This window comes from Mchenga conophoros, linkage group LG13 (genome assembly GCF_057382185.1).
Source record: "Mchenga conophoros isolate Kocher_MC1m ecotype Shallow Benthic linkage group LG13, M_conophoros_male_GT1.1, whole genome shotgun sequence".
In the NCBI taxonomy this organism is placed as follows: Eukaryota; Metazoa; Chordata; class Actinopteri; order Cichliformes; family Cichlidae; genus Mchenga; species Mchenga conophoros.
Genome location: NC_140538.1, coordinates 18,220,430 through 18,234,093, shown reverse-complemented (window position 1 = coordinate 18,234,093; position 13,664 = coordinate 18,220,430). Strand labels below are relative to the sequence as shown.

Sequence of the window (13,664 nt, the reverse complement as noted above, 5' to 3'; positions counted from 1 at the left end):
CTGTCTGCCACAATGTTCTTTCGTCGTCTGCCAATTTTTATATTTTATGGTTATTTTACTGACGTGTTGCGACAGTAACTGCTTTTTTGTCCTTGCAAGAATATAATTAAGAGTTACTGGAATTTGACTGAAGCTGATAATTGGGCCAGCAGTGTGAAGTGTTGTTCTTTGTTTGTGTTGATTTTCTATGGTAATAGTTGCTAATGGACTGTTGCCGGTGTTTGGCTGTGCTGCTTTCACACCCTGGACATCTTGGTGCTGGTGGTGAGTCAGAGTCCTGGAAGTAAACACTTGAAAAAAATTGATGCAAAAAGGCACATGTACATGTGCTGAGAACAGGCGGCTGAGTCTTGGCACAAACGCTGGACACATGTCACGGGATTTGAATGAACAATGGATGTAGAACTCTTATACTTGAGCAGCCTCACCCTTCCTCCTACTTCTTTTTATCACCTTCTTCATATCCCCAATAGAAATTTTTTTATCTTCCTGTTGGATAACAGGCTTATATACAGTAGATATTGTGAAATTTTACTGCTGCTCAGCTGATGGGGCCTCAGTGTTGCAGGGAAGCCTCTGTACATTTTCAATAAAGCTGTCAGGTACAAGCAGAGAGTCTGACGGGCTATACCTCACCCCTGCTGTCAATGCTGGAGATAAAAGCTTTTGGTGTAGGACCAAGTGAAGCTTTTGTCACACCCAAGGTGAAAATCTGAGACAAAGTTAGATAATGTACACGATCTTTTCACACAAAGTTTTCAGAAGTTGAGCTGTAAATTTAGTGTAAAAAAAAAAAAAGAAATCTAACATGTTACTTCTCCTCCACAGTGAAACTAATAAGTACAAAACTTTCTATGGTAAACTTTTGTTTGATTGATTTAAAGGCAACAATATCGATGACTCCTGTATATTGGTAAACAGCCCATTAATGCTCTCGAAAATGTCACTGCTTCTATCAACTCCTGATTTGTCATGCGGCTCTGCTTCACAATTTCAGACAAATTCATGTTCGGGATTGAGTGTGAATGGTAACCACAATTTTCTACATTCCAGTAACTAAAAGACTAGGAAAAGGAAATAGGATTTGTGACTGACTCAACAAAAGATCAATTCATTATCCGCCTGAGACCTGAGCTCTTGATTTGGATGCGTACTTGAGATTAGTTGGATGTAAAAGTATGTCCTCATATAAGGACAATAGGTTTATTTTGCAGCACAACACAATAAAGTTTTTTTTGTTTTGTTTTTTTTTTACATTTAAGAGCATTTAAGCAGCTTTAAGACTTTTTGCAGCAAAATGAAAGACATAAGGCCCGGAAGGTTGAAAAATTCTCACTTTGACTGGGTCAGCGATTAAATCAGATTACAAACATAAATGCTGTCCTTGTGTCTGACTGATGGTACCTATAAAAGGTAACCATCTGGAGTATTTGACCTCTACTACAGCGATGGAGAAGTTTTTCTATGATTGTCTGCCCAGTGTCAACAGGTGGTGATAACAAGCCAAGAAACTCAGCAGAGGCAGGAAAAAGGCTTGCTTGCTTACAAGTAAACATGAATGTTAACGTACAGGATTATAAGGATACGCATAATCTATTGTAGAAACTAACAGTGAATGAAGTATATTTATTTTTGTTTGTTTGTTTACAAGAAAATACACAGGGTACTTTAACGCACGCATGTTTTATTCTGCTTTTAGAGCCCTTTTACATTTTTTATTAGTTTTATTTTACTTTTAGTATCTTTCACATTATTTATGCTCTTCCTTAGAACTGCCTGAAGTTATTGTACTCTTTGCCTTACTTTAAAATCCCAGACATATAAATCATAATTAGTCTCTTTTTCTTCCTCTCTTCATCCCATTGACAGAAAAGCTGGCTTTATTAAATTTTAACCTGTCATTATCAGATCATGCAACCCTGAATGTGTATGTGTCTATGTATGTGTATGTGCGGCAGGAGATGGTGTGTTACATCGAGCAATTAATGTTTAATTCTTCATGCTACACTGATCACTCAATCTGTCGCTTCAGTTCTTCTTTAACTTTTAGGCTAAACTACGTGTATGAGAGGCTGCTTTCTCTCTTCCTAGAATCTAGCCGGCTCTATTATTTATAGGATTAGAGAGAGGAGCAGTGTGCGTGAAAGCCCGTGTTTTTGTTCACATTGTGATTCTTGATCATCACATGTCTGCCTGTTTCTATTAAAACCAACAAAGGATCATCATCATCTTATTGGGTATAATCCTGCTGACCATCATTTAGCTCAGATACAATAACTATCTGAAGATTATCTTATTTCATGGGAAATCGGTGAGTGTTGCTCACCTGACCCCCTCAGAATCAGCGGACCTACTCAGACAACAACTGTAGTCTATTCAGTGAAGCTATGCAAAATTTGACCTTCATATAATGAAAACTGTCTGAGTTCCAGGGCTTCAACATACATAGGGGTGGAACAAAAATTTTGCTCATAGTCAAAATCACTCATAACATCACACAATTTTCAGGGCTTGCAAAACACATTTAAACTCTGTTTAAAAACAAAACAAACCCTCCCCACAGCACCACAATTAAGCACTGATACCTCAGATGTTTTATCTGTTTTCTAAAAATTGATATTAACATGTTACCATTTTCACAATTTTACAACCACAATTTCTTTGGTTACTTTAGCTGTTGTCAATACTTGATATGTGTTTAGTGTCTTCATTTGCTCCTGAAATTACAGACTTAAGTCTGGATCACTTAATGTTTCATATCCAGTGATGGGTTTGATATTCAAAAAGTAATGTTTTACACATTACTTGTTATTTTTATTAAGAGTAACACAGTAGCTAGTTGACCTAGCTGTGTGTTTGAGGTAAAATAGTATTATTTAACTTTATTCAGCACCGGCACACATTTTGAGTTACTTGTTACCTAATCGGTCAGATCTGTTTTTTCAGATCTGAAAAAGTCTAAAGGGGAAAAAAAGCGAGCTTGGTTCGAAAAATATTAATGCTGCAAATTTGCCCTGCAAAATTACATGGTTACTGTGAATGGCTGCATTACAAGTGAGTCTGAAAAATGTTTTTAACAGATGAAATATTTACACTCCTCCTTGAATCGCTACCTTATCGTGGTGGAGGGGTTTGTGTGTCCCAGGGATCCCAGGGGCTATGTTGTCTGGGGGCTTTTGCCCCCTGGTAGGGTCTCCCATGGCAAACTGGTCCTGGGTGAGGGACCAGACAAAGAGCGATTCAGAAGACCCCCATGAAAAGAATATCGAGGGAACAGTTTACCCTGCCCGGGATAGGGTTACCGGGGCCCCGCCCTGGAGCCAGGCCCGGGGAGGGTGCCCGAGGGCGAGCGTCTGGTGGCCGGGCCTTAGTCCATGGGGCCCGGCCGGGCACAGCCCGAAGAGGAGACATGGGCCCATCCTCCCGCAGGCCCACCACCTGCAGGAGGCGCCATAGGGGTCGGGTGCATTGTGAGCCGGGTGGCGGCCAGGAGCGGAGGCCCTGGCGGACCGACCCCCGGCTGCCAAGACTGGCAATAGGGACATGGAATGTCACCTCTCTGGTGGGGAAGGAGCCTGAGTTGGTGCGTGAGGTTGAGAGGTACCGGCTAGATATAGTTGGGCTCACCTCTACGCATTGTCTGGGCTCTGGAACCAGTCTCCTGGAGAGGGGCTGGACTCTGTCTCAGTCTGGAGTTGCCCCTGGTGAGAGGCGGCGGGCTGGGGTGGGTATTCTTATATCCCCTCGGCTTGCTGCCGGTACGTTGGGGTTTTTCCCGGTGGACGAGAGGGTTTGTTCCCTGCGCCTTAGGGTCGGGGAACGGGTCCTGACTGTCATCTGCGCTTATGCGCCGAGTGGCAGTTCGGAGTACCCAGCCTTCTTAGAGTCCCTGGGGGGGGTGCTGGAAGGTGCTCCACCTGGAGACTCTGTTGTCCTGCTGGGAGACTTCAATGCTCACGTGGGTAACGACAGCGAGACCTGGAGGGGCGTGATTGGGAGGAACGGCCTCCCTGATCTGAACCCGAGCGGTGCTTTGTTATTGGACTTCTGTGCTAATCACAGTTTGGCCATAACGAACACCCTGTTCGAACATAAGAGTGTCCATAAGTGCACGTGGCACCAGGATGCTCTAGGCCGTAGGTCGATGATCGATTTTGTAATCGTATCACCAGACCTGCGACCATATGTTCTGGACACTCGGGTAAAGAGAGGGGCTGAGCTGTCAACTGATCACCACCTGGTGGTGAGTTGGATCAGGTGGCGGGGGAGGACGCTGGACAGACCTGGTGCACCTAAACGCGTAGTGAGGGTGTGCTGGGAACGTCTAGCAGAGGCCCCAGTCCGCGAGATCTTCAACGCACACCTCCGGCAGAGCTTCAACAGCATTCCGAGGGAGACTGGGGACATTGAGTCCGAATGGACCATGTTCAGCGTCTCCATTGCCGAAGCTGCTGCATTGAGCTGCGGCCGCAAGGTGGTTGGTGCCTGCCGTGGTGGTAATCCCCGAACCAAATGGTGGACACCAGAGGTGAAGGGAGCCACCAGGCTGAAGAAGGAGGCCTATCGGGCTTGGTTAGCCTGTGGGACTCCGGAGGCAGCCGACAGGTATCGACAGGCCAAGCGGAATGCGGCTCGGGCAGTGGCTGAAGCAAAAACTCGGGTGTGGGAGGAGTTCGGAGAGGCCATGGAAAAAGACTTTCGGACTGCCTCGAAGAGATTCTGGCAAACCGTCAGGCGTCTCAGGAGGGGAAAGCGGTGCTCTACCTGCACTGTGTATAGTGCTGGCGGAGCGCTGTTGACGTCGACTGAGAAAATTGTCGGGCGGTGGAAGGAATACTTCGAGGACCTCCTTAATCCCACTGACACGTCTTCCGGGGAGGAAGCAGAGTCTGGGGATGAGGGGTGTGACCCACCGATTTCCGGGGGCGAGGTCACTGAGGCAGTTAAACAACTCCTTGGTGGCAGAGCCCCTGGTGTCGATGAGGTCCGCCCCGAGTTCCTGAAGGCTCTGGACGTTGTAGGGCTGTCTTGGTTGACACGTCTCTGCAATGTTGCGTGGAGATCAGGGGCAGTACCTGTGGACTGGCAGACCGGGGTGGTGGTCCCCATCTTCAAGAAGGGGGACCGGAGGGTGTGTTCCAACTACAGGGGGATCACACTCCTCAGCCTCCCCGGGAAAGTCTATGCCAGGGTGCTGGAGAGGAGGGTTCGTCCGCTAGTCGAACCTCGGATACAGGAGGAACAATGCGGTTTTCGTCCTGGTCGCGGAACACTGGACCAGCTCTTTGTCCTCTCGAGGATACTTGAGGGTGCATGGGAGTTTGCCCAACCAGTCTACATGTGTTTTGTGGACCTGGAGAAGGCATTCGACCGTGTCCCTCGGGGCGTCCTGTGGGAGGTGTTGCGCGAGTATGGGGTGTCTGGCCCATTGCTACGGGCCATTCAATCCCTATACAACCGTTGCAAGAGCTTGGTTCGCATTGCCGGCAATAAGTCGGACTCGTTCCCGGTGGGTGATGGGCTCCGCCAAGGCTGCCCTTTGTCTCCGGTTCTGTTCATAATTTTTATGGACAGGATTTCTAGGCGCAGCCAAGTGGCGGAGGGCTTTCGCTTTGGTGGCCTCAGAATCTCATCTCTGATTTTTGCGGATGATGTGGTTCTGTTGGCTTCATCGGGTGAGGGCCTCCAGCTCGCACTGGAGCGGTTCGCAGCCGAGTGTAACGCAGCGGGAATGAGGATCAGCACCTCCAAATCTGAGGCCATGGTTCTCAGCCGGAAAAGGGTGGAGTGCCCACTCCGGGTCGGGGATGAGTTCCTGCCCCAAGTGGAGGAGTTCAAGTATCTCGGGGTCTTGTTCGCGAGTGATGGGAGAGGGGAGCTGGAGATCGACAGACGGATTGGGGCTGCGGCTGCAGTAATGCGGACGCTGCACCGGTCAGTCGTGGTGAAGAGGGAGCTGAGTGTAAAAGCGAAGCTCTCAATTTACCGGTCGATCTACGTCCCTACCCTCACCTATGGCCACGAGCTGTGGGTAGTGACCGAAAGAACGAGATCGCGGATACAAGCGGCGGAAATGAGCTTCCTCCGAAGGGTGGCTGGCCTCTCCCTTAGAGATAGGGTGAGAGGTTCGGCCATCCGGGAGGGGCTTAGAGTAGAGCAGCTGCTGCTCCACATCGAAAGGAGCCAGCTGAGGTGGTTCGGGCATCTGGCAAGGATGCCCCCTGGGCGCCTCCTGGGCGAGGTGTTCCAGGCATGTCCCACCGGGAGGAGGCCCCGGGGCAGACCCAGGACACGCTGGAGAGATTATATCTCTCGGCTGGCCTGGGAACGCCTTGGTATTCCCCCGGACAAGCTGGAGGAGGTGGCTGGGGAGAGGGAGGTCTGGACCTCTTTGCTTAGGCTGCTACCCCCGCGACCCGACCTCGGATAAGCGGATGAAGATGGATGGATGGATGGAAATATTTACATGGATGGATTTTACGTGTTTATGTGTAAAGACCTTAATTCAGTTGTTTCTTTCTTGGACACAGTTTGTACTTTACCATCACACTGCTTGTTCTTTCTAATAACAAAAATGAAAGTAATGTCCACATCTACACTCCTCAAACACTACAGACTAGGGATGGGTATCGTTTAGGTTTTATCTGATAACGGTGCCCAACCGGTACTTTTGAAACGGTGCCGGTGCTTAAAGACTGGAGAACACAAACTTTGTCCAAAAAGCTCTTATGTTTTTATTTTTAGCAGTCTCTTTTGCAAAATGATAACCAAGTTAGCCTTTTCTGTTGATACAACATACCTCCTTTGGTTGGAAAAGGTGCTTAAACAATGGAAAACACAATCTTTGTCCTAAAACCTCTCATGTTTAGCTGTTTTTTGTAAAAAGATAACAATGTTAGCCTTTTCTGCAGCTATAGGGCATATATGGTATCACTCTATCAAACAAGAAGACAGCCGCATGTAACTACAACGGTGTTAGCTAGTTCACTTTACATGCATTAATGTAATAATGCATGTAATTTACTCAACGTAAATTACACAGGAACAACATTAAGCCACTCACCCAGAGAATAACGGCTGCTGCTGCCATCATCATCCATCATCATTTCTGCTACACTGGCAGGGCTAGGGGCCAGGACTCTACTCTTCGGGTTCTTGGGATCCGATAACAGGCACCACACCCGCAGTAGATGTGCTCGGTCTTGCAGCAAGCTATCAAATACGGCGCATTTCTCGGCTTTTAAAAAAACACTATGCGTCGCCAGGTGTTTCATCAGATTCGAGGTGTTACCTGCTTTGCACAGTATCACCTTAAAGCACTTGTTGCATGCTGCTGAGTTTGCATCTTTTGCTGTGAAGTACAGCCAGACTTTTGACCGCTTCGGCTTGGGCATTTTTAATCTGTAGCTCTGCTCTAAAAGGACGTACGTACCTGGACCTGCCTACTATCCTCGGAAATGTAAAATGATTGGCTAGAATCCAAAGTGTATGACGTCTCAGGAAAAAAGAAAGCACTGAAATAAAGCACCGAAATATGCGCTACGTTTCGGTCTGCTTACTACCGTTTATGTCAGGATGGCACCGGATACCGGTACTCATCCCTACTACAGACTGCTCTATTTTTCTCCTCCCTGCATTGAAACTTATTGCTGATTGTAGTGTAAGTGTGAAGGAAGCAATGCATTTTTTTTTCTTTCAGCCTGCTCATCATGCAGATAACTGAAGAAACTTCAAGTAAAAACATAACTATAACTGCAAACTGATTGAATAGTGCATAGTAATGTGTTACTTCAGCACGTGTTATACCCAGCACTGTTCACAGAATTACTTGTAGTTTCTCGATTGTTGTGAGTTTTCATTGTGGACCGTTTTGTTCTGGTGATGAGGGATTTATTCAAACTTCTCCCTTTTTTTTTATTTATTTATTTTTTTTTTAGAAAGAAACCAAAATAAACAGTCAGTGCAAGCAAACCTGAGGTGGCAGTTACTGAGACTTAATCCAGAGCTTGGAGATTATTAAATTTTTCAGTAGCTGTTTGTGCCACCTGTGACTGAAAACAGCACTGTTGAACCAAGACTGGAAAGTTTAAGGACACACACAAACTTCTTATGGTATATCTCGGTCGGCACACTCTGTCTGCAGTTATTTATGAAGGCTCGCACACACTCAGAAATAGGAGAGATAATCCTTACTTGAACCATTAGAGACCACTGAACTGAGAAGCCAGGAGTCAAAACCAATAAGTTGTAAGAATCCTTATATGACCATTTAATACTGAGTCCAAAAAACCTTTTTAAAGTCTTTTCCATCTGCTCTCCCACATGTTTTTAAATCCATTTTCTCAGAATCTGGGAAACAGGTCCTTCTGCACTACGTGGTTATGTCACTATTTGCCAGAGCTGCTCTAGACTCTCACTGTCAAATGCTCACCTGTACTCTATACTTTGACCTCTCTCTTTGACTTTTAAATGAGGACAAGATCACAGAGCCGACAGAAAAAGACACAGGCATTTAGAGGAAGCATCTGCCTGACATTTGATTGATTTTCTTCTCTATTTTTCTTCTTCTGACCTGAAGAACAAACAGACATCCAAGGAGTCTGGGGTTGCTGAGGTAACTGTAATCACTCTTAATTCAGCATCAGGGAAAGTGAGGGGATAAAGGTGGATTGGCAGCAGTTTAGCAGGCTAATGTGGGAGTTGTAGAGGGCAAAACAATAAATATGTGACACTGGGGAAAACGAGTTGAGTGTGTTTCCCTGTTGAGCAACTCTGCAAGAGGGAAGCCAGAATGATAAGGATGAAGACAGAAAGGCTTTACATAAATACATTTCTTTTCTCAATCCCGCAGGATTTAAAAGCTCCTCCTCTCTCTTCCCCACTTCTCCTCCTTCTCTGCCGGCAGATAATAATCCTTTCATCGACTGCTGGTGAGGGCTGGTGTTTGTCCAAAAAGCCTCTTTCTACTTCGTCAAGCTTTTCCACTCTTTTAAAATTGCACCATGCTGAGAAGGGAGTGAAGATATTATTAATGCATTCCCCTATTTGCCCCCTCTCCACCTCCCTACCTGTCTCTTCATGTAACTTTACTTTTTCCCTTTTGCTCCTACCCTCTTCACTTACCTCTCACTGTTACGAATATCATTAATGAGCAGGCAAGCAGATAGTGACGTGCGATGCTAATTAATGAGTTTGCTTAGTTTTCTCTGTCGCTTTACTCAACCTCATAGCGGCTCAAACACAGATGTACACACGCTCTCCCAGGCTGTCTTTTCATGTTTCATGACTGGAGATGCATGGGAATAAATAGCATCAATAAGATGTGTGGCGAAAGCAGATAGAAAAAAAGCACCACCACCTGCCAGTCAAGCCGGCCTCCTTATAGTATACTCCTCTCTCACACACACAGAGAAAAACACACACACACACTCTCTCACATGTGCGCTGGTCTGTAATTTTTCGCCACACTCTGTTCCCAACCAATGAGAGGCCAGAAAAGGGCTTCTCAGAACGTGAGGGGGAGGAGACAGAGTGCTGCCGGCTGATTGACAGCGCCCTACAGGTGGAGAGAAGAACGCAGAGGAAGAGAAAGGGGAGAAGACAACACAGAGAGAGGAAAGAGAAGCGGTGAGTGAGGAGGAGGAGGAGGAGAAGAGAAGCAGCGGCAGTCAGACTTCCACGAACACACACACCTAAACACACACTCACTCACAGTGCTCTGTGCCTCCCCTCCTACCTTGAGAGCTCGTTTCCCCTGGCAGACAAGTCGACTAATACTACCATCACTATCATCACCTCCACCTCCTCAGCTGCACCAAGATGAGCCAGTGCAGGAAAAGGTGCAAGAGGCAGCTCACCAAGGTGGCTCGCTATTTCTATCGCTTCCTCATGGGAACGCTCACCCAAGGTAGGCATCCAAAAACTTCCACTTCCACACCCAGAGGTTCGCTGCTGGGTCTGCTGAGCGCAGCAGCCAGGTGGAGATGGTCTAAAGTTAAAGTTTGCTGTGTTTATAGCAGAGGTGCTGATGTGTGTTTTGAGATCTTTGCAAATAGGTCACTAGTCTCTGTGTGTGGCTCAGGTTTTTTTTTTACAAAAGAGTAAATGCACTCCTCAGTGGCATAAATCCTAAACATGACTATCTAAAAGCATGTCAGTGAACCTGCAGGGTTTGAATGTGGGTCTGCAATGATGTGTACTGTATATATGGTCCTGTGAGCATACATTGTTTAAGCTTGTTCAATTCAAACACATAATAATAGAATCAATAATGAATTCACAGCGAGAATTAGAAAGCTGCTGGCTTTGAATGAACTCACTCTTCCCTTCTTTCAATCTGCTTTTTCAATCCCTGCTTCCCTCTGTCCTGCCTTCACAGTTCTGTCCTTCTGTCTCCTCCTGTTCGCTCTCTAGCAGTCAAACAGATTGCTCTCTGGAAGCATGTGGCATTCCACCTCTATTGAGAAACTCTTAGTGGAAGAAAGACACACACAGCCTTTTACCCAGCCCTTCATCCACCTCTCAGCTAACCCATCCCCATCCTCCTTCCCTCTCTAGCTTCCTCTGCACAGTTACACAGAACTTTACAATGCTAATTTGAGGAGCGAGATTAGAATAAAATTATGTAAGCGCAGTCAAGTTCTTTTCGTCATACTGAGAAGGTCCTATTTCTTTAGCATCCACGTACTCTTTGTCCTCCTGGGCTTAGTGCTGGCTAAAGAGTGTCCTTTCCAGAAATCACCCTTTATAATGTTGCCTATTGACAGCCTGCCGCTAAGCTTTACACCCATTTTCCTTTTTTTCTCGCGAGTGATATTGAGCAGCAGCTCACATTGCCTTGGGGAAAACACAACAGAGTAGGGTGGTTCTATTGAATCCCAGCAGTTGATCCTGAGGGTGGAGGTAAAGCTGTGTTTAGATGACCTTGTCAATAGAGCAGTGTGTGAATGCTAATTTGACATCAGGGTTGCTCATCTCCACCTCTGCTTTTTCTCCTCGTTATCTCTTCAGACTTTGACAACTGCAGAGCTTCATGTTCGTGATCTGAATGCAGCCGCTTATCATGCGTGGAGAAAGCGCAGACATATAAATGCACATGTTGTAACCCATGTGTGAGTGTGTGTTCATCACAACAAAAACACTCTGCTGGAAATGACACTATCAGCACAAATATTTGTGCTGATAAAGATTTTGAGGGATGCTTCCCAATAAACACTCTGAGGTTTAATAATTGCTGTATAAATGTCTATGCAAAAGATTACATCATCAGAAAAAAAAAGCTTGTGCCAGTGTCTGCAATGTTACCTGGTTGTTACTTGGTTGTCTGCTTGACGTCCTCAGCTGGAGGCCCAAATATTATAGTAAAAGTTTCTGTAGTGGCCGTTAATTATACTGTTTGCGCCTTTGAGTTTGCACAAACAAGCTTGGGGATGAATGGCACAGAGATTGCTGGGAACTAGAAAAGCAATGACAGATGGACTAACACGTTGGTGATTTTGATGTTTTCTTGGGATGTGTTGACGACAAGAAAAAAAAGTCACTACTAAAGTAATTAAAGTAATTAGCAACAAAGCACTACAGCACAGGCACTACATCAAACTTTGTATTGTTCCAGCAGTCATGCACAAACATTCACTTTTTGTTGCTAAAATTAAACTCATAAGACGCAACGTTAAAGGAGACTACCACCAGAGTTTATAAAAAATGAAATTACTACATGGACCAAAATACAATTTAGGGGCAATGGTCAGAAAAACAAAGCCATCATGGGCTCAAGCAGCAAAAGTGGTAACCATTCCAAGCCCATACCCACATTCCCTTCCCATGTGTAAACAGATAATCAGACTCATACACTACCCTCATAGACTCACTAGGGCTTTGCAGAGTGGTGTGACAATGTTTGAAGGAATGAAACAAATCTCGTTTAAGTGCCTATTTTTTTCCATATACATCCTTGTTATGAAAAGGTTGGAATAATTGTACTCATTGATATTCATACCTTGTCCGGACATAGACATGTGTTTGGTGCATGCACCCTGAAACAGGCACAAACAGAAACAGAGCAACTTTAGGAAATGATGCAGTTTGACAGTCTGCTGGCAAAATAAGCTACTAACTATTTAACCAGCTAACTAGCTACTGCAGCATCAAAGCACATTCGCTCCCATCTATGAAGTATTTATTAAAATTGGTGTGTGTGTGTGTGTGTGTGTGTGTGTGTGTGTGTGTGTGTGTGTGTGTGTGTGCGTGCGTGCGTGTGCATACACATCCTTAAGTTTACTCAGAATGGAGTTACCATGACTACTGGCTCCTGCGTGTCTGTTCCAATGGGGGAGAGAGAGAGAGAAAAAGAGAGATGTCTGCTTCATTGCAGTGGGAGCCAGAAAGGGCTGAACTGTATAATGGCTGTGCTACATTGGGATTTCATCAAGGCCATTCATAGTTTGGTATTTGGGCATTGTAGCATTTTTGGCTGTGCCAAGGTGCTGAGGGACACGCCATTTAAGTCAGGCATGGAGAGACAGATTTTGCACTGCCATCAAACTGTGTATGAACCTAGCAGCGATTTAACTTATGCAGAAAAGGACTGATGACATTAAGAAAGCCCCTGGTTAATAGGTGTTTTTATTCCACCTCAGTGAATAAGTTTGCTGGACCATGTATGAAAAAACTTTAATTTTTTTACGTGCTCATACCCTTACTGGTAGCACACAGCATGTTTCTGAAAAGACTCATGTGTCTATAATTAGTTCTGTCAATTAATCACAGTCCTGCGCCTCTTCAACCACAGGCCTACACAAGGGTCAGGATGCTGATTGTGTGTTGTTAGCAGAGGTGGGACCAAGTCATTGTTTTGCAAGTCTCAAGTAAGTCTCAAGTCTTTATCCTCAAGTCTCAAGTCAAGTCTCAAGTAATGTCAGGCAAGTCAGAGTCGAGTCTCAAGTCACTGGTGTAAAAGTCCGAGTCAAGTCACAAGTCTGAAACTTTGAATTTCAAGTCCTTTCGAGTCTTTAAAAAAAAAAAAAAAACGAAAAAATAATGTTGCAGTTATGCTAAATGTAAATATTAGACCATGTAATTTTTAAATCTGTGTTTTTCTCAACACATGACAAAATAGTGAACTTAGAAAATATACACAAATTGTGAAATTGCACCTCTTTAAAATGCAGCTCAATTAAACCTAGCTCCAAGAATAATTTTCACCGACAGTTCTGAGATAAGCTGCATGTTATTCTTGGATGCGGTTGTAGGACCGGCTTTAAAATCGCATGACAAAAATATCATACACATTAAAAAAAACTGTATCACCAACGTAGCCTGGACAACATTTGCTAGTTAGATGAAGTCAGCTATCTCATCGTAGCATATTTATATGCATATTTATAATCATACGGTTCTTGGAGTGAGTGCATACACTCATGAAGTTTAGTAACTTCAGGTCACTGCAACAAGCCCAGGTACAGTTTACCGACGGATGGGTGCAGGACCTTGAAATGCACCGTGTAGAAAGTAAAGACCGTCGTACGTGAAGAGAAAATCTCCGTCCCGGTTTCCCTCCAAGGCGTGAGCACCGATAAGCAGAGTTTTGTCCTTTCCTTATAAGATTCCTAATTATTCAAAGTAACACTCAGGTATGCCGCTCAGCTGGGTTAGTTACGACGTCG

At 45.1% G+C, this 13,664-nt stretch overlaps 1 protein-coding gene across 3 annotated transcripts in view; it reads left to right on the top strand.

Moving 5' to 3' along the window:
* LOC146561123 (A-type potassium channel modulatory protein KCNIP2) overlaps positions 1-13,664 on the top strand; it is a 137,939-nt gene that overhangs the window by 75,819 nt on the left and 48,456 nt on the right. The window contains exon 1 of one of the 3 annotated variants that reach the window (XM_085296920.1): positions 9,550-9,907. The exons of the other annotated variants lie outside the window; for them this stretch is intronic. Within the exon in view, the coding sequence (XP_085153046.1) occupies positions 9,820-9,907 (88 nt within the window). The 5' untranslated portion in view covers positions 9,550-9,819. Of the gene's footprint in view, positions 1-9,549; positions 9,908-13,664 lie in introns of those variants that run through there. 3 annotated transcript variants of the gene reach the window in all.